The 21,149-nt window shown below is 37.3% G+C and overlaps 1 protein-coding gene across 4 annotated transcripts; it reads right to left on the bottom strand.

The window, feature by feature from the left end:
* Positions 1 to 5,768: 5,768 nt before the first annotated feature.
* APOOL (apolipoprotein O like) lies at positions 5,769 to 19,447 on the bottom strand. 4 transcript variants are annotated; one of them, XM_040572552.1, is made up of 10 exons: positions 19,077 to 19,175; positions 18,359 to 18,458; positions 14,973 to 15,074; positions 14,263 to 14,382; positions 12,658 to 12,712; positions 11,621 to 11,719; positions 10,381 to 10,472; positions 9,380 to 9,466; positions 8,172 to 8,328; positions 5,769 to 6,443 (listed from the first exon to the last, which is right to left on the bottom strand). In XM_040572552.1, the coding sequence occupies exons 2-10, from the start codon at positions 18,359 to 18,361 to the stop codon at positions 6,346 to 6,348; spliced, it is 813 nt and encodes a 270-aa protein (XP_040428486.1). In that variant the 5' UTR covers positions 18,362 to 18,458; positions 19,077 to 19,175; the 3' UTR covers positions 5,769 to 6,345. The 4 variants fall into 4 exon arrangements, with proteins under 4 accessions (XP_040428486.1, XP_040428485.1, XP_040428484.1 ...); XM_040572551.1 differs by lacking the exons at positions 18,359 to 18,458; positions 19,077 to 19,175 and adding an exon at positions 19,342 to 19,447; XM_040572550.1 differs by lacking the exons at positions 18,359 to 18,458; positions 19,077 to 19,175 and adding an exon at positions 18,703 to 18,994.
* Between the last annotated feature and the right edge of the window lie 1,702 nt (positions 19,448 to 21,149).

The following is a 21,149-nucleotide window of genomic DNA, read 5'->3' as shown; positions in this document are numbered from 1 at the left end:
TAACAGAATATGTAACACGGGAACCTGTATGGAGCTGGAAGGACAAAGGTTGTTATGCTGACCTATGCCATATTTTTAAACTTTGGTTCTGTGGCCCCACATACAGTTTGCACATTATAAACTGCATGTCAAGATACATAAACACAACCCAGTGATATAAATACCGGGCATTAGAAGCACATCGCATATAACTGTTACCTAAAATTAGTTAAGCACTCTTTTAGACTGTCTTGTTTTTTTAGCTGCCAAAAATGATTTATATGTGATGCTTATATGCACACTCTGTTATTTTAGTCTTGGTTCAGTCAAGAACAACTGACTTAAAACCTGCTTTACTGAAACTAATCTTAGCAAGAGTTCCCAATTACAATACACAGTAGTGACACCCAATTCACTGATGATAATAGCTCATGCTAGAAATCTTAGTGCACTACAAAGATTCCTAGTTGACACCACTGGTGTCAGTGGATTTCAGCAACAGCCCACTGAGTGCCTTACTTAACCGAAGTTGACTCCTTTGAAGTACTACCAATGCCAATGTCTCTGGAAACTGGAAAACTGCAGGAGAAGAGAGGAGGGAGAAAAGGAGATCTGAAAAAAGTGCTAAACAACAAATCTTTAGTATTTAATCTCTTTCCTTATTAAAATAATTTCTATTATTTATTTTCTGTGTGATTTCTATGAAGCTATGGTTTGATACGACGCACTTCGCACAATGAATGCTTTGTTTTTCAAGTGCTTTAGCACTTGGGATGAGCAGGAAGCTTTAAACCCTGGAAGAATGTGGTTAACGGCCACAGGAGGAACAGACACTCCAAATATTACTTCCTGGGTGAGGAAATAACCTCAGTCACTTCATGGGCCCCGAGCTTCAGCCTGAGTCAGCTTACAAACCAAGTTACAAACGAGAGAAAGGGAAAGTGTTTTTCCATCCTTCTGAGACTGAAATTAACTAAAGATGATTTAGAAGGGCATTTCTGCCGCAGATCACACAAGAAAATATTTTCAAAGTACTTCAATTTCAAAATTACAGTGTCTGTTTAGTACCTTTACACTTCTGAAAAAGTGCTATGTTCATGCAAAAGATTACTTTGGTCACATTGTACTCAGTTTATACAGTATTACCCTTGCAGTTTCCACAGTAGGCTGAAACACACACACACAAAAGGACAGTTTTGGTCTACCTTCACATCTAATGTTCCCTGAAAAAAATTCATTGCACAGTAATATCCTCAATCTGTAATGGCCTCTGTGTGAATGCCTTGTGAAGAACACACAGGAATAAATGGAGATACAACCAAAGTTTGCAAAAAATAAGCTGTTTTGAAATTTAAGTTAGTACAAATTACAGTTTTTATGGTGATGCTCTTGACATTTCTCTCTAAATCAAGATCCCAACACAGATTTCTTTGTTTAACAGGAAATAGTTGCTTATGAACACATGCCGAACGCAGTTACGTAACAGAAAGGTACATTTTAACCTTTATTTTTCAAAGGATAAATAATTATCTGTAAAAATCAATGCCTGGCATATTGTAAATTCTTAGAACAATACTGCTTCGACTGTAAGGCCAACAGTTTTATAGAAGGGGATAAGACCGATTCTCAGCCCTGCCAGAAGATTGTTTCACAACAGATACCAGAAACATAGTGTTTTCTCAAACAAGAAAAGAGAAATTAACATATACCTCAGTAAGAAAAAGTGTGTCATCTTTCTTTAGACATAACACAAAAGCGTAAGTACCTGTCGGTTCACATGCTTTGCTCTTTCAGCTGACATGAAATTTTCCCTCTGGCTCCAGCTCACAACTGCTGACTGCTAAGCATTAAACACAGGTACTTCACGTTGTGGGATACACACACACCTCCACCTCCACCAGGGCTTTCAAATTTGATTAAAACAGAAGATGAAGGAATTTTTTAATTTGCAATTTTTACACAGGTGAGTTGTTCTAATCAGTAAAAGCAATTTCCTACAGCCCATAACTGAAAAGTCAAAGAATGAGTTGCATCTTGAATAACAGGGTTCTGACTCTGCCCCTCAGCAAACTCCGAATGCCCAAATGAACATCCCTTTCACCCTTTTCAAGTCATCGCTACAACTTTTATTTCCCTTTCTCTTCTCCTTCTACAACTTGTTAGTATGTACTGATACACTCTTTCTTGTAAGATGAATTAGATGTAGGTATCAGACTTGAAAATGTAAAGAAGTTTCTTCAAGTAAAAAAACGAGTATACTAACAGGATTTTCCACCTTTTAGATTTCCTTCTCCTTAGCATTTGTTTGGTTTGTACATTTCCTCTGGTCTACAGGAAGAGGTCATCAGTACTGTGGCAATATAAATAATATGCTAACTTCTCAAACGGTTTTGGTTATACTCTATCTGCTTGACTGTAGCTTCCTATCAGCACCTATCTGAGCTTTTCTTCCTAGAACCCCTGCAATTTAAAATAAAAGCTACATGCAATCTAGTGCACTGTAATGCTCCTTTTTAAAAGCATAGACTTTGTAGTACCCCACTTTCTTTTTAGATTTAGAATATACATTCATGTAATTTAATGTTATTCAGAAATACTCCGTCACTACAAGATAGGTGTATCGATGAATTAATCTGTAAAATATTTACTAAGTTATTCAAGAGTCATAACGACAATCTGCCATTTAAAACAGGTGCATTACTTGTTCACACATTTTTAATTTGTCTAGGTAGTTACATTGTAGTTTACACCATGCGTAACATTATTTATAACCCTTAGACTGGCAGATTACTTTACCTGGAAGATTATCATGGAGCCATACGGAGGTAAATACATTTGCTATGTGTCTCATTCCTTAAACAATATGTGCCACTCCTCCAATATGGAGGAAAGCCATTTTTTGTCAGTTCTGAGCTTCAGCATTCTTGAAAAGAAATTATCAAGAAAAGATGATGGAAGCACTTCTCAAAATTTAACACATACGCACAAACAACTGAGTACTGTGTATTAGTATGTCCTGCACGTTGCTTTGACGATTTGTCCCAGGAATGCATGTTTCAGCACTTCACAGATGAAGTTATTTTCTTCCGAGCATTGGTGACACGGGTGTGACTTAGTCATGTTTATCAATTAACATTTACAATGTACTTTAAAGAAAAGGAACGGAATATTTGCTCTACAATTAAGGAAACACATGGAAATTAAACTTAATGTTTAAAAGCATCTTATCACCTTTTATTTTCAGGTGCTTCACAACGATATCACAAAGTAAAGTATCACAATTGGTTTTATGTAAATAAAGAAAAATAAGAATCAACAAATTGCAAATCTCTATATAATTAATAAAATAAATCTTAAATAAAAGAGCATGCATTAATTTAAAAATATTTATAAAATATTATCATGTGACTCAGTTCTTTAAGAGACAGACTTTTCAGAAATATATCATTTACATCATATAAAAAATAGAATGTATATTCTTACTTCTATTGTGGTACTGTCTAATTCTAATATGACAGAAACTATCAAACTTTTAGGTTAAGCTGTAAGTTTAAGTTACTATGGAAGCCTCTCAAATGTATCATTAAAAGTGTTTTTAGTAAAAAGTAATAAAACCACATTTTCCAATACATCTTTTCAGGTGTACCTATGTTAATTTTTCATTGTTTAACAGGTTTCATACAGAATATGAACACCACAAGCAGATTGCGAGGAACACGTATTTGAAATTAGGACCCAAAAGCATGGCAAAACGTACATTTGAATTTGCATTTTTAAAGCCATTATGCAGCACCTTTACCATAATTAATACAGAGACGTGGCTACAATTCCTTCTAGTTATCTGGAACAAGCCATATAAAATGTGGAACTCCCGATCTGAAGAGGGTTGACATCTTTTCACAGTTGACAAATAAACGCTTTTCAGAAGAATGAGTAACGAATATTTACAGTCATCATTCCAATACAAAACCAAGTTACTAATCTGATTTGGGCTGCTTTCCTTCTAGCAAATATATTCCAAATTTCCCTGTAATAATCTGCATCTTTTTTTTTGTCACGTCTAGAAATTTTTCTCATGTGTCTCATAGATAGACAAACAACTCCAACAGAAGTTTATGTTAGTAAATAACTATTATGCTCTATTATTTTCCAGGTTTTACTAACAAATTCCACTCCTTATCTATCTATTTTCCAGGATACAGAAACACCAATGGTCTTTCTCAAAGGAGACAACACACCCAGCCAGGATGCAAAGCTTTTCACTTTTTTGTCCTGTTTTCTTTGGCTGCAGATCCTCTGTGGCTGTATTTGAGTGCAGAAACCCAAGCCCCTAATTTTAATCCCAGGCTTTTGACTGTGGGATATTGAACAAAAACTCTTGATAGAAAAAAAAACCAAACACACAAAATCACTGTCTCACGTAGAAGAGAATGTGGAACAACAGAGAAATCCCAGAGAACCTGGGGAAAAAAAATCAACAGGGAAGCTTTTTGCACTCTGCCTATGCCCGTTCCTTAATAGCTATCTAAGGGAGCTTCTTCCCCTGCTCCCAGAAAACTAATTCCTATGCAAGGTTTCCCTCTGCGTCCTGAAAAATGTCACCACAGTAAACAATGCAAATCTGCATCATCTCTTACCTTTCCTGTTGACTTCTTGTGTTAGCACATCACTTGAAGGACATAAGTTAGAATTTAAATAGAATCTAGGTGTAGAGCAGATGGTTTTGCCTTTTTTTAATCCAGAATCTGACCAAGGGGCCAGAGAGGGAGATAGATAATACCTGCCATCCAGTCTTGCACTTGAAAATGACCATCTCTTCATCACTTTCATTTCCTGCCTTATGTCTTCGAATGTTTCCCTGAAAATGGCATATGAAACCAGCCATCTAATTTTTCTACTGCTCTCTCTGTGATGGAACACTGTATGCATCTTGTCCAGTTCTGTGAAGACTGACTTAATATCCTCTGATTGCTGCCTGAACTCTGACAGTTTCCTGGGCCTTAAGAAGTGATTAAAGAAACAAAACACATGACATTCTAACTCAGGTGTCTCAAGCAAGTTTAACTAATTGAAATCTTCTTTTTTAAACCTCACATTTACTGACTTTACTTTGTGTTGGACTCTGTATAGGCCCAAATTTGGATTCCAAAGTATCAGATCTGTTTCTGAGCCACCGTAAAAGCCTTGCTTGTGATTGCTTATTCATCATTTGTGCTTTGTGCACATCCCATCATACAATATCCCCTCAGTACTTTTGCTAGTTCCACAGTAACACTAGGAACACTGTTTGCCTGTATTAAATCACCTCCCTTTGCAGTAGCAGCCTGAGAAGAAGGAATCAGGTTGTGAAATCTATTCTTATTGAGAACAGGAACAAATATCCCTTCATACCCCAGCGCTGAAAATATGTTCATTTGAGCAGTGCTTCTTTGGGGTTTAAGACTTCCAACCAAACCATCTGTCTGCATAGTGGTGTTCTCACTTTCTGTTCTCACTGCCTACTACTTCATCGTTTTTACAGATTTGTCAGCACTTTTAACCATTTATGCATTTCTTACTTTAAACCTCCAAACTATAGCAGGTTTCCATTTCCTAAACATTGCTAATTCACTCTATATAAACTGAAGCAGTACCATTCTCATGGATTAAGCAATTTGCATACAGTTCTTCAAAATATTACAAGTAGGCAGAAACTAATGCGTAGTCTATGATGTTTTAGAGATCAGTTGTGTGCTTCCCAACTTAAGTGACATTTAAACACAAAACAAGCATGCAAGACAAGAAGTTCAGTTTCCATTTACCTTTGTGAAAGAGGCAAATAACAACAAACGACTTTGCAATGAAAAGAAGTGACTTGTTTATACAAGCATTAGAGATAACGCTAATCATATGATAAAACAACTAATTTTTTAAGGCTACTCAGACCAATAAGAAGTTGCACTTCATTCCAGAGCTGAAAGTGAAAAAGAAACAAAGAAGCCTCTCTAACCCCATCCATCACATTCTTCTACCAGTGCAAATCCGAGCTCAAGTATAGAAATACGTTTACATTTTCAAATCTCCTTTGTGAAATGTCATTTATTAACAAGTTTGGCACAGAGAAACCTCACTGTGAGAAGACACTGACAAATCTCATTTTCTCAGTGTCACACTAGTAACACTGAATACGAGTGAATTCTCACTGCTTATTGGTAGTGAGAAACTAAATATTCATTAAACAGAATCATGAGTCAATAATACAAACTGGGATATAAGAAAATACCTGATTAAATTATACCTCACAGAGCATGAGTCACAAGGATCATTCCTTCCCTTCTTCCCTCCCCCTTATCTGTAATACTTTGCGAAGATTTATAAGCAGACATCTTAGCTTCTTGTACTGTACATATCCACATCTTCTGGGCTGGACTGACCATGGTCCGTAAGTTTTGGGTCAGGTTTAAATTTTGTTGTCTTCCCTGTTCCTGTTAGAAACATGAAAGAAACATATTAACAAAATATATTAAGTAATTTTTTGAGCTCTAGAAAAAAAGCTTATTGACACATTTTGAGAATTACTGAATTATTAAGCTCTTATGAATGACCAAAACCACAGGTATTCTGGTTAAAACTGTGTGTCACAGACCGATGAAGTAACCGTTGCCAGGGGGGTTGGACTAGATGATCTTCAGAGGCCCCTTCAAACGTCAGCCTTTCTGTGATTCTGTAATGTTGTAATTATTAGCATACAACTGCAGATGGAGTTCCTGAACACCACAGGGTGAGAGAAGAATTAGTGATGCTTTGCCCTACAGATGGAAAGGAAGGGAAAGCTTAAGATGTGGAAGAAGTCTTGATTCTTTCTGCCCACACTGCTCCCAGGAGCACAGCCGACCCCCCAGCACAGCTGAATCTTCCTTGAAGCTGCTGCACAGCTGCTCACAGCCAGAGGGTAACGATTCCAAATGAAGAAAAACACACTTACATAGTTTCACTTAATGACTTCAAAAAGACTAAGATTAGTAAAATGCGTAGCCCTCACACTCAACCTGAATGTCAAGGCACAAACACTGACACATTTACTGATACTGTCATTATGGAGGATCTTTGTGTATATAATGCCAGGTTTATCTAGGACTGTGCCACTTAACACTGCTCCACATCTTGTCCAGCTACATGATCAGTTGGTTTAACAAACGGCGCTATATTCCCCTAAAAACTTTGCTTTGTTTGGACAAATGAAAATAAAGGTCACTGACAAACCAGATTAATTTAGGGAACATCTGTATTAGGGATGTGAACTAATTCCACCTGTGAAAGAGATCTAAGACAGCTTTAGATCAAAACATTCCACAAACTACATGAGAAAAAATGAAGGGGCAAAGCAAAGAAAAATGTGATTGTATTAATGGTGAAAAGAAAGGGAAAAAGAATAATCCAAATATATTCTCTTTGCTTTCCAGAAAAAAAGCATTCTTGTAAAGAGCACAACAGAAAGAAGCAAGCAAGTATGTCAAGTAAAATTTTCAACCTATCCTTACAAAATCTGACAATATTTTGAAGTAAGTTCAATTCTACTTTAATAGGCAATTCTACTACTATTACTCTTAGCAACTGGCCTATCAAAATACTTATACATTAAATATGCTGTGACATGTTCTAGTCAATTATCCCAGACACTCAAGATGCATGGGAAGCACCACTGCAGAAAACTAGCAAAATAAAATCCAGTGCTTCATCTGTCATTTACATATTCCTCTTTTACCAACATCTGAAGATAAAGAACACAGAGAAAAATGAGCATTAATTCAAATTAGCTGTTTCCACAAATAAAAACCCAGAATTAATCCTTAAATTCTGGCATAGAAAGATAATGTCAAGTAGGTATTTTACAGAAGTACTTGATGACATGATCTCATTGCTAGCAATATGGTCCACACCGTATGGAATGACAGAAAACATTACTGAGGAAGAACAAAAAATATATAATAATTTTCAAACTCTGACAGGTTCCACAGTGAGAAAATTATCTCCCTGAGGCTGTGATATAGTTATTAAATGATTCTGTCTTTAATATATTTTCAAGAATAATACACTATGACAGCCTGTTCCATTTTAAAGCAAGGGTAACTACAAAACAAATCCAAGGAATTTGCAACCTGCCTTGGATTTGCACGTTGTAACTGAGATTACAGTTTGAATTTTTAATTCACCTGATGAAGGCACTGGATCTTTAGTACTCCAAGACTCTACTGGAGAAGATTCTGTTCTATTAAATGATCTTGACTCAATAGCAGATTCAGGTTTTGTATTAGAAATTTCTTTCTTTTTCTTATCTTCTTGTGTAACTGATTTTGACTCTTGCTGCAGCTGTGAATCAAACATGAATAAAATGCTTAATACGTTACTGCAAAATTAAGTTATCTGAAACCTTATCTGTTATTAAATTATTTTCAGATATGAGATCATACAATGACATACAGCTGGTAATATTAGTCAGTTGCATACAGTGGATACAGCTGTAAAACAAAAACAAACATGAAGAAACCTGCATAAAACCTCCCCCCAGTTCAGATACCATAACTTCAAATTCACATGTAAGCAATTTCATGAGTGCATACTTCAGTCTGATACTGTTTATACTTGAGACCCTCAAATTACTTCACAAAGAAGTCACTGTTCTTTACACATGAAGAATCTATAATCTTACATGAGACAGAAAAAATATTTAGATCTTACAGAACACTTACTACCCTTAGTTAACAGAAGATAGAAAGACAAATAATATCTCCCTAGTAACATAAAGTAATAGGTTATTCTATGGAGAAGATAATGTCAAACAAAAAGAGACAAATTTTCCATATGCAATAGATCAATATAAAGAGGATAATGACCATTTATTCACTATGGCTGCAACAAGAACAGGATAAGAAAAAAATAAGCTCAATCTGAGACAAACGCAATTTAAATCACAGGGTAATTTAAACAGACTTCCTGAAAGGATTGCGGAATTACCTTCACTGATACGTTTAAAAACAAATTAGTCATATCTGTGCTAATTCTATGTATCTTCTCTATCTTAAATTCAGTGGTCTCCTTAGGACCAAACCTTGAAACAGAATGGGTTAACTTTTGCCAAGCTCAAAATGAGCTCTAAGAGAAACTCACTCTTCTCTTGTGCACCTGTGTGCTTGTGGAAGCATACAGAGGATCTGAGCGTATATTGGTCTGAAAGGTATAACAAATCTTACATTAACTAAACACTGAAATTACAAAAATATCAGAAGAGTTTTTGCGCCTCCCTTAACGCTATCAGTAATCTTACTGATTATACTTACCAGCAGAATGGTATTTGACCTTCTCATTTACTTTTTTCTCCCTTTGCATTTATAAGTTATGGTCATTACTTCAGAAAGCCTACCTTGGAGACATCCTCCTTCTTTGCCCACAGTGATCGTACTGCCCCATAGATTTGATGGCTTGCAGAAAATACCTTTTTCCCTGTTACCTATTTGAAAAAAAAAAAAAAAAAAAACAACCCGCAATTTAATAACAGCTCTAACCATTCAGATGCAACATCTTATTTCGATGAGAACATGCTCAACACCATACTGAGTTAAGACATATTGTAATCATCTGCTTTTCAAAATCTAGTCCCTATTTCTCTTACGTCAAGCAAATCCTAAATAGCATTTACATCGCTATTAGAAATCCACAGGAAGCATTCATATATATACATATCTATTCAAAATAAAGATATATACATCTACTCCAAATAAAATCAAAACCCTGTCAGAGAACAGTGTTCTGTAAATGTTAGCACAATAGACTGGAACACCAGCTTTAAAGGAATCCAGACTTGCCTCACTATTTTGGACGTGATCAAAGGCAGTAATACAAAAGGGAAAAAAACTTCAAAAGATGACCTGGCCCATGGAAGCAAACAATTCTTTGCTTTAAAATGTCCAAACCCTTCAATCTTTCATATTTTAGAAAAGTAATTTTATAATACTGCATTGAATAAGGGGAAATGTTAGAATTGTTCTGTAGATACAGAGTATTTCACAGCTAAAACTACAAAAAAAAGCGTTGAAGCATAATGTAAGCAGACAGGAAACAAGGACTTAGCTTCCCGAGCTAGGTTATGATGTACACTGTAGCATTCCTATTCATTTCTGAGTCTTCCAACCCTGACATGTAAGTTTTAAAACAATGAGTCAAGGAAGTTCCCCAATGACTCTTGAGAAACTGTAATCCTCATTGATTTGTATATAAGAAAAACAAACAAACAAATGAAAACTCTTAGCAGTTTAGTAATGTAAGGGTGTCCAAAGACTAACACTTAAATCAAGTGAAATTGTAATGCTGTGACTAAATTCACTGTTAATTCAATATTCAATATTAAAACACGAGGAAACTTACCTTAGCAATTAGTACTGACTGAGCTGGGTAGCAAACTGAAATTCCTACAGTTGTAAGTCCCAATGGATAAGCAATTTTCTTAAATCTAGAATCTGTGTAAAACCAAATATTTCAAATAATTAGACACTAAGGTAACATAAAGCTAAGTGGTAGTATCAATTAAACACAATTGTTTAACCCCCTAACAATTGTTTATATCCAATTTATCCCCTCTATGGCAGAAGGAGGGAATGCAGAAAGTGATTACGGTTCAGTAAACTGCCAGGTTTGCAAGAAAGAACTAGTACTCTCAAAGTTGGTTTCCTGAATGAGAAGCAATCCCAGACCAGATTTTCCAAAACCGTGAAAAATGAGAAGAATGTCTGTGTCAGTTAGGAGCTGCAGTGGTTCTTCAGTAGTTCCATGCACACTCTCTCAAGGACGCAGACTGTATGTAGAATTTGGAGAAGGCAGAAACCTGAAAACTTGGGCCTCTTTATTCCAACGTCAGAATGGCCGGGCCATTCTCAGGAGTTTGTTTGCTGACAAGAAGAGAAGCCCTGATAGCAGATTCTTAAATCCTTTTTTTTTTTTTTTAATGCCTGTCCACTGAAAAGCAATAGGGATACAATAAGAATCCCTTTAGTAATCTGCCAAAATCTTGATGAACTCATTTGCTTTGCAAAATATTCAGAAAACACATGTGCACTCAGGTATTACAGATGAACATTTTCTGAGCAGTATTTTCTAGCAGGGTAAGTATTATTCCTTTAATATTTATCTTGAAAAAAGAGGATGCTCTGAGTCCGAAATTCCCCTTTTGACTTCAAAGTTGCTGAAGTCATGCCTCCTGATGTATATTCTCTCATACCTGGTAGCCAAACGCCAACAATCTGTAGTACGTACTTCTCTTTAGATTCTCTTTGTTTTCACTGTACTCGACAATCTTACTTATTAATTTGTCTCCAAATTCCTTCCCATACACACACACATTGAAAACCAATAATGAACAAACTCAAATCAAGTGAATTGCTGTCAATTCCAGCATCAAAACCGGCTATATAATCTTGCTCTAGTGGGTCTCAGTATCTTAAAGAAACATTTAATGATGTCCTGTGAATTTATCAGGAAGGATTTTATGTAAGTACTAGTTAGCTTTTTCCTCAATTTTAGAAAAATCTTTTGACCATTAAAATTAGTACATGCTAAATAGTCAACACATCAATGATGAAAATAAGCAAAACCAAAACCCCAATCCTACCTTTTCTCGCCAGCACTATACCAGCTAGGCCTGATATTGTAATTATGCCAACTTTGGGAAGAAATTCTGGTGGTGGATTCTTCAGGTAAACATAAGCATCTTAGGAAAAAAAAAAAAAAAAAGTATAGTAATTCAACATTACTCTATCTTTTATTTCCAACTTAGGAAATAAAGGTGGAAGTACAATTATAAATATCCAAAACTGAAAACAGTCCAACACTGGAGTTTGTGTTAACGAATGAAGATGCCTTATTTTCCAGATGCACGATCTGAAGTCTGCGTTAGCCAGGACCAGAATCCCAGTCCCCAAAGCACAGCAGTAAACTCATCAATTTTCCTCCTTAGGTACTTTACTTTTTATATAATGCTAATCCTTAAGAAACAAAAAGGAAAACAGCTTTAAGTTGGGATTTTACTGTGAGTTAATACAGATGAATTAAGACAATAAATATTTTTGAATTTCCCAGTATACCACTGTTACAGAAAATTACTCTTATCTGTAGTTTCAGACTTGCGCAATTATTCAACTCTATACTCAAAAGTTTACAAATTAAAATAAGAGTTAGCACGGCCTATGCGCTACCCACTCGAGAGTCACTCCCTTCCTCAAACTTCAAAAAACATTCCGCAGAGTGCAAGGCAACAGGAGATATTCTCTCTACCTTCTCTCATCACAATCACAATAAAATCTAATGTTTTGACAGTCCACACAAAATTCTAAATCTGCAAAAACAAAATATATCACAAGATCTCAAAACATGGAAAAAACAAAGGAATAAGAAAAATCAAAGGAATAAGAAATACTACTTAGTTGGTCAATTCTCTCACTTGAGGACAGAAGTGAAACTCCACAGTGATATAATGAATTAGCAGTGGCTCTAGTAACCTTTTTTTATACCTCTCAAAAATATCCCAGCGCGGTCTCCTTCCATCCCTTTTTTTCCTCTTTAAGTACAATTTACTGTTTTGACCGATTTTCTAAGTTGCTAGAAGAATCAACAGAAAATGTTCAATTCAGAACTATGTGACAGGCCTACCTTTCCCAAACTGAATTGAATCCATTATTCCATTTTTAACACACAAAAAAGCATCCTATAAAAAAGTAAAATAAAATAAACGTCAATACTTTGCAAAAGTAGACGTTTTCAGTACAGAACTAGCCAGTAGGTACATAAGGCTCAAAACGGTGAGATAAATAAACATAATGTAACTTTTCAAAAAAAACAAACAAAAAAAACAATAGAACAGATTAGTGAACTTCTACAGTAGCTATATTGAGATTATTCTGTTTGACTACCAAACTTGTATTTTTTTAAAAACTTCCATCCATATGTAATTAAACAATTTCTCTTTAATATAATGAGAGCATTTTCAAAATTAACATCTTTGTGTTTAACCAACAAGACTGTAGTGCAGGAACACATCTGGACGCCACCTGTGTAACATAAGAAAATTCAATTATAAAATACAATCTCTTCTTTCCCTGCTTTATTGGATAAGTTTCTCTGACTTCGTCTTTTAGATTGTGAAAATGGTGCTCAGTTTCGCTGAAGATATGCAATACTCATTTGGTTTAAGAAGCGCACTCAACTAGTTTGCGTTACTCCTTTCAAATCAGTCAACTTAATTACAAGTTTTTCTGTATCCTATTATTAGTATATTTGTCCTCAGATTGCTACACAAATCAAGTAAATACATGTTCTTTATGAGATTAATAAAAAGAATCATGAGTTTTATCACTGAAAAAGTATTTGTAGTAACACTGAATTTGTGCCACCAGAGGTCCCTGCTAGTCAACCTCTGACACTTCCCAATTAAGAGCATGGAAAAGTTTGATACAGACTTATAACTAACTGGTTTCAGTTATGTAGTCACTAACAGAATTTTCAGAGACCAATGGAAGTGGAATTGACAGAAAATACACATACACATTTTGGTTTCTGTCTTTTTCTGCTCAGGTCTATTTTGTTTGTAATAGGAAAATACAAGCCTAACATTTCATATATAACAGCAGTCAGGGTAAGAGGCTGCCATTGACTAGCAATCAAGAGAACGGTGACAGGTATCACATCTTCTTCTGTGACTAGAATATTCAGTAATAGAGTTGTGACATATTTTTGACGAACAGTTAGTAATATCCTGCTTTAGCTGTAATACTGGATTCACTCAGTTTGTCTTTCCTAAAGTACCTGAATCAGGTCTTTTAACCCGTCCTTTGAAAGCAGCAATCTCTCTCCATGGAGACTGTACCTGGGATTTCAGAATCCCAAATGCAATAGAGTTATGCTGGCGAGAAGTAACCTATGTAATTCTTGCTGCAGAAGTCAAGCAATAGGTATTTCTGAACTTGATGCTGTGGGTTGGTCTAGATCCACTTGAGTATTGACTGAAAGGGACCTATTTGATCTCCCTGCCTTTTGATTCGGAAAACAGGGAGAATGCACAGGTTCCCTATTAAAAGAACAGTAGAGAACAATGAGAGAAGGGTTCATTTTTGCATCCTAAATTACAGGTCTTTCCTAATACAAGAAACTGAGGAAAAAAAAACACAAAAAAAACACAGTTAAGTATGATGTTGTTTGAAGGTTTTAGTCTAGTGCTGTCAGAAATTATAGGAAACCTTGGATGCAGGTACTTCTTACCTTACACCATCCAACGTAGCGGCCAGTTGCCTGTCTTACTGAAGAGAATTGCTTCTGCAGGTGACCAGGCTGTTCTTCAATGTACTTCAATTTCAGAAGTGGTGAGCTGTAAATTGGAAGCTGGAAAGAAAAGCATCACTGGACTGCAGGGAGACTGTTTCGTACACTGACTAGTATTTATTTACACTGAATAGTGTTTTTCAAGAGCACAAATCTTTAGTCTTCCAATTACAGCAATGTCTGCATATTAAAGCATGCTCTTTTACATTTAGAAAATTGCATTACACAAGTGTGACTACAGGTTAATTCTTCAGCAATAAAAACAGGAAGTATCGTACAGGTTCCAAGAAGTAGAATTACTGAGTATGATAAAAATATATTTTATTCATAAAAAGCATAAGCCAGAAGAGTTGTAAGATGCATGTAATTTATTGCTAGAAACTGTACAATAGGAAAAGACTTATGAGCAAGTATTATACTCTTTTACTTTACCTGGCTTCAGTCTGGAAATAATGTAATAATCAAAATGAGATAAAACCTCACTAACTTACACTCTGTTTTATTTGTGCTGTAGAGGCCAATTATTTAGGAGGTAATGTATAGTATCACATAACACTCAAGTATGTATTTTATTTACTGAGTAATAAAAATCAGTGGAAAGATATTTGTAGATTTTTCTAGCATCCTTTTCAAGAATGACAAACTCTTACTTCATTTGGCTTCACCAGCTGACTTTTGGATTCCTTTTCTGTTGCTGCGTATACAGTACATGCAAATGGTAGACCAGAAGAAACAGCTGCCAGCTTTCCCACCTGAGACAGATGAAAAAAGGGAGTCAATGTAGAAATAAAAACTTCACTCCAATACAATCTGAATTTTACTATAGTATTGTGCTTGATCAAATATGGGATTAAATTAGTCACTTTCAAAATGTTTTTAAAATGGCATACTTTCAAAAACCTCCCCATATTACGAACACTTTCTGAAATACCAGTGGTAAAGAAAAAGCTAGGAATCACCCAGAACAACAGTTCTATCTAAAATACGGGGGAGGATTTTATGATCAACGCAACTTTAATGCTTTCGTCATCCATTATGATAAATTAATTTCTAATCTAGTCAATGTATAAGTACTCCAAGTCAATGAATGACATCTTTATTGCAGCAAAAAACACCTCAATTTTATTTACAGGAATTCCCCATGATGTCAGCCAATATGTCATCTCCTTTCCAAGTCAGAGAACGGTTCAACTGTTGTCTGTCTGGAAAAACTGCACATCAACAATAAGCAAAAATACAATGCAATAACTGGAACAAAGAACTGTCTGCTTAACTTTTCAAATCATGTCACTTGCAATGCAATTTACCAGCATTAAGCTTGGTCACGATAGCTTCAAGTCTACTTAGAACATTAAAGTTGGAAAAAAATAGCTTATGTTACACAAAGCTTAAATTCAAATACAGCTCCATATGAACTTTTTTTTTTTTTTTTTTTTTTTTTTTTTACCTCACTGCCTTAACTTTCCAATTGGAGGTGCACTAAGCACGCTGCCATACGCTGACCGCAGAGCACTCACCACTGCCATCTCACCACACCCCAGGCAACCCCAGAACGTCCCCAGGAGGCCCTGGGGGTGCTCAGGAGCTTTCCTAGCACTGGAAACCCCCGGAATGCAGCAAATAGGTGGAAGAGGATGGCAATAGTCACAGTATGAAGCAATTAACACAATAACTGTCCTTGTGATAATATTGCAGGGAGCGAAATGGCACAGCCTACAGAAGATGCTCCATGAGGTACAACAGTCCTCAAGGAAAGGCCTGGCTTTTATATTATTAAAGAAAGCTATTTCAGATGTACTGTAATTCAGATAACCTATTTCAGTACAAGGTGCTACCAAGCCAGTGTATCAATTTTCAGTAGATATAAGAAGGAAAGTACAATTTAAAAGTGAGAAAGCACAAAAAAGTTATGTTGTTCACTTAAACCTGATTAAGTTGTTTTAGCACTACAAACTCTGCTGTGACTTTCTAAGTGTAACACAGGAAGACAAAATATGAATGCTGAAAGCAGTCCAATTCCTGACTGACACTAATTGCTTTACTTTTGGGTGCCTGAAGACAAATGCATAAATGTTTAAAAATCAGCTCTACCACCTAACGCTTCTGTTGGCACAACCACTCCAAGAAGGTTTCACTCTTTTCCATGGAAGTCACAAAGAACCGAGGAGAACTTCACCTACATTCAGTGGGCTTCACTACGGTGAGTTATCCTCTTCTTTGTTGAATTACTACATATATTAAAAAGACGTAAATTAGCTAAGGTATTTTTAATTTATTATGAATTTCTTAAAAATATTTTATTAAAATAAGATAATTTACCTATGATATCTTCAAGACATTATAGAGAACTAAGAAACTACAGGATCATGTAGTCCTATCAAAGGCTAGGAAAGAAAAAAAAAAAAACATCTGCAGGCTGTAAACATGCTGGAATTGCACAGTCAATCAGTAAAGCAACTCCAGAATTTCTGTCAATTACAGATTCAAAACAACAAAAAAACTCTCGCTAATAAACTTGGGAAATATTTGAATTTGCCTTTAAAAAAACAAAATTGAAAGACTTTAGCTCAACATCTGCTCTGCATTTTAATAATAGTTCTTCTGTTATCTGAATTAATGCTCTGACCTAAGCCCTATGAAAATAACAGAAGAAAATGACTCAGTCCCTAATGGCAACAGAGCTAAACACCAGAAGTTATAAAAACCATGAGCCCAGATGACACTTTCTGGAGATAAATTCAACATGAAGATAGATCTAAACACCATCAGAATTACAGATATCACCAGTTACACGCCTTCATGCCCTAGATAGGAAAAAAAGGAAAAAACAAGCAAACAAAAAAAAAGTGAATGGTAATGGTCAAAAGATTTCCTGTAATCCTCCTACCATGCTGCAACGCATACCAATAAGTTGTTTCTTCACAGGTATAAAAAGCCCATCAGTTGGTTCAAAGCACTGAACTGCACAACCTAACAGACATGGCACTATTTTTCATGAGAAGACTGAAGAGCAATTATTTGCTGATGAAATATATGCTATGATGAAAAATATGCTCTTTAGCAGAACATTGTTACAGCTATGCATTTTAGTAGTAGATAGAGTAAAACTGATCAAAATATAGCAATAAAGCTGTCAAATGTATCTGGATAATTTTGGCTTTAAGTCTCTGTACATTTCAAACAGTCTACTTCAAAGTGTTAGAATCTTATCAAAGATCAAAAATACATTTTATATTTAAAAAAGCTAAAAAGCTTCATCTCTATAAAGAACTCCCTATCTTCAACTCAAAAGATGCAGAATACAAATGAAAGGCCAATAAAACCACATATTCCATTTATGCTAACCTCCCAGACATAAGTAGTTTCTCACTGAAATTCCACAAATGCACAATTCTGCTTCAAGAATTGGTGCACAAACAAAGGAACTTCTCCTGAAGGTAGGTGCTAACTTCCAAATGACCAGAGGAAATCAAAGAAGTGGGCTATATGCAAAAGCCTGATGCACGTGTCTATCTTACGTATGCCTTCTGTCACAAAACCAGAATCTACTAGCCAGATTAAAATGAGATTAAAATTTTAGCAGCTGCTTCATGCCACTTTTTCATTGGAGAGGTGTTATTAAACGAATGATAAGCATGGGCTTATAGTCTTCTGCTATCACTTAGATGTCTTGATTTGGAGCAGAAAACTGTCTCTGATCCTTTTTATTTTTCCCAGAAGTTAATCGAGACAGGAAGATCATAAGAAGCTTTAGTTCATATATGTATTTATTTACAAGTCTCTAAAGACAACTACAAAAAACTCACACAGGTGCAACAAAGTGACCTTCCACTTCAACTCAACTTAACTTAAACTCTGGATTTGTTTTTGATCTTTGTCTGCCAGAGGGTAACCCATGGAGAGGGAAAACAATGACAATGGAAATCTATTATTTTTTTTCACAGTAATTAACAACACACAAATTCATGTCACTTATCCAAAGGTACTGAATCATTCAAATCTATGTACTCAACAATATTACTTCAGGATCACCAACCATATGGTGAAGCCAAATGATTTCCTTTTTCAGGTACAGCCTAAGGTAAAAGGCTCCGTTTCCATTCTCTCGGCTGTCCTCCTGTGCATCATGTCTCTCCCTGCAGACATACATGCATTGTAAACACTTTGTAGAAGTATGAAGATTCACGTGTGAGCAACCTATTCCTCAACTGGACTGTGAAGACTGGAAAACCCACGTACATATTTGAGAGAAAGCCTTGATCTCTACAGGCACATTTTGTCCTGTTAAAACACACTATATTATCCACAATTAAAAACATTTTAGGTACTTGTGACCAAGTTAGTTTGTAACAGCGAGCTTCAGTGATGTACTACCCTTACAATTCTAGTAACAAGCAAGTATCCTGACGATATTTCATCTCTTGAGTAAGGAGCGGAAGGCATCTCAGAAAGCCGTAGGTAGACGGAGAACAGCCAGAAGAGAAACACTCCTTTTATTCCCTGGGCACAACGCACCAGCTCTGCAGCCAGCTCTTTCTGGCACCCGTTCCGTAACGGAGAAGCGCGATGCCGAGGCCTCCTAACTCCCACTGCCCCTTCACCTCAGCTGCCCCGCGCTCCAGCCTCCTGCTCCCACCCCCGGAGTGGAGAAGCCGCGCAGGACCCGCATGTGGCCACACGAGCGGCACGGCGGCCTGCCCACAGCACACCCCGCGGCCTCCCCCCTGCGCCTCCCCAGCCAAGCGGCGCCCGACCCGTGCAGCCTCCGGCACGTCCCGGGGCTGGGGCTGGGGCTGGGGCTGGGGCCGGGGCCGCCTCCTGGCCGGGAGCGGCGCCGCTGGCGAAAGCGGCGCGGGGCCCGCGGGGAGCGCTCTGCCGGGAGCCCTCGAGGGCCGCAGGAGGCCCCGGGGTGCCCTCAAGCTTCCCCCCGGGCCGCGGGTGCCTCCCGGCGGAAAGCGGGGAGACCCGGACCCGGGGAGCCGCCGCGGCAGCGCCCTCCCCCCGCCAGGCGGCACTCACCTTGGTCGCCATCTTAGCGACAGCCCCTGGCGGCCGCGGGGCGGGCCGGGCTCTCGGACGCGGCCCCGGGCTCCTCCCGCGCCGGGAGGGGCGCCGCGGCCCCTGAGGCGGCAGAGGCCCGGGAGCCCGCCGCCGACGTGCCGAGCAGACGGGGCGGTGGAGGCTGCAAGGTTGTTGCCACCTGCGGTGCTCCCTCAGCCTGTGCCGGGTCCTGGCCGCCCCCACAGCGCCTTGAGCGCTCAGATAGCCGAGCAGCGCAGGGGTCGGGCCTGTGGCGAGCTGATAACCGAGCTGTGTCTCTGTCACCGTTACGTCCTCTGGCTGCGGGAAACGTTCTGTCTCGAAACGTTCTAGTCAGGGTATGTGGTCACTGATACTGCTGCAGTTCCAAAGCACAAATCCCAAGTGTCCCCATTTCAAAACATGAGAGAAAAAAACCGTGTAAGCTGCATTTGCTTTAACCAAGGAAACATAAAACGATTTTCTCAGGACTGTTCATGGGAAGCAGCCATGGTTCGTTGTTCAAACAGCTGGAGGACCTGAGGGAGTGCGTCAGCTGCTGCCCGCGTTGGACCCAGGCCTGAGGCCTGACTTTGATTACTCTTTTTCTAATTACACTTATTACAGAACACACACACTAAAACATCGCAAGCAGAAAATTTAAGTGCAGATAATTCAGTTTATTGAAGTCCAAATTTACAACTGAAGTTTACAACTTTTTTTTCCCCAAAACAAAAGCTTTGTTTGAATTTAGGAAGAATAAATGTTCTTTTTAATAATGTACAGACTATATCTCTTAAATAAGTTAATATCTTTGAAAAAAGAGCAATATGTTCCTTTTTTAATGTTGCAGTGCAACTTACAACTTACACGTCTGTGCAATGTACCATGAGGTATATGCCCAGTGAGCAACACACAGTGAAGTTTTCCATTCATAAATTTTCATTGTAGACACACAAAAAGTTAACAAGTTAATTCTGTGATAGAAAAAACGCAGCCAGTTACAGTAATTCACACAGAACTCATCTGAAAAGAGGAAAAAAAAGAAACCTAACATTCACTGCCTATATAAACTATTGGATCATCTCTCAACATAGATGAGTATAAAATTAAAAATACTGTTGTGAAACTGAAGAAATACTGTATTATCCAGGGGTTGAAACCTAGTTTACCTGTATTAGTCCAGTTAGAGCAGTTACTTTTCTATCTCTGTAGCATGAGTGAGCTGAGGGACTTTACCACAGTAGTGGTAGAGCATCTGCTCATAAAAGCGCTTAAGCAAGATGGTAATTGGAGAAAAGTTGCAGAATGTCGGAAACTGTGATATAACTCAGACATTTTCCCTGGCATAGACAGATGGTTCACCGTGACCTCTCAGTTCATCTCACAGTTGATTAGAAAAACAAGGCTGAAACATGGAAGATTACTAGTATTTGAAGTTTTGACACTTCAAACTTTTCAAGATGGCTCTTACTAAAAATACTTATTTTTCATAATGACATAAAACATATATTTACTTTAGAAAGAATCAACCACAACATAATTTTGTGATAAATAACAGTTCTGCCTCTAATACATATATACATACTGCTTGTAAACAAAAAATGCCCACAGGTCATGGAGTCTCCATGATTTTTATACAAGGCGCTATAGATTTTTTTTTGTTATTGAAAACAGTCCTAGTGAAAGTTTGGTTTATAACCTCCTATTGCTACAGAAACAGTAAGAATGTTTATATTTACAAAGAAACAAAGACCATGGAGACCCCATATCATTATTTGCTAAAGACTTTTAAGTTAGCGGGGTTT

Source organism: Cygnus olor, chromosome 13 (genome assembly GCF_009769625.2).
Source record: "Cygnus olor isolate bCygOlo1 chromosome 13, bCygOlo1.pri.v2, whole genome shotgun sequence".
NCBI lineage: Eukaryota > Metazoa > Chordata > Aves > Anseriformes > Anatidae > Cygnus > Cygnus olor.
Note: the sequence above shows the minus strand (reverse complement) of the source record. Positions and strands in the feature narration are given on the sequence as shown.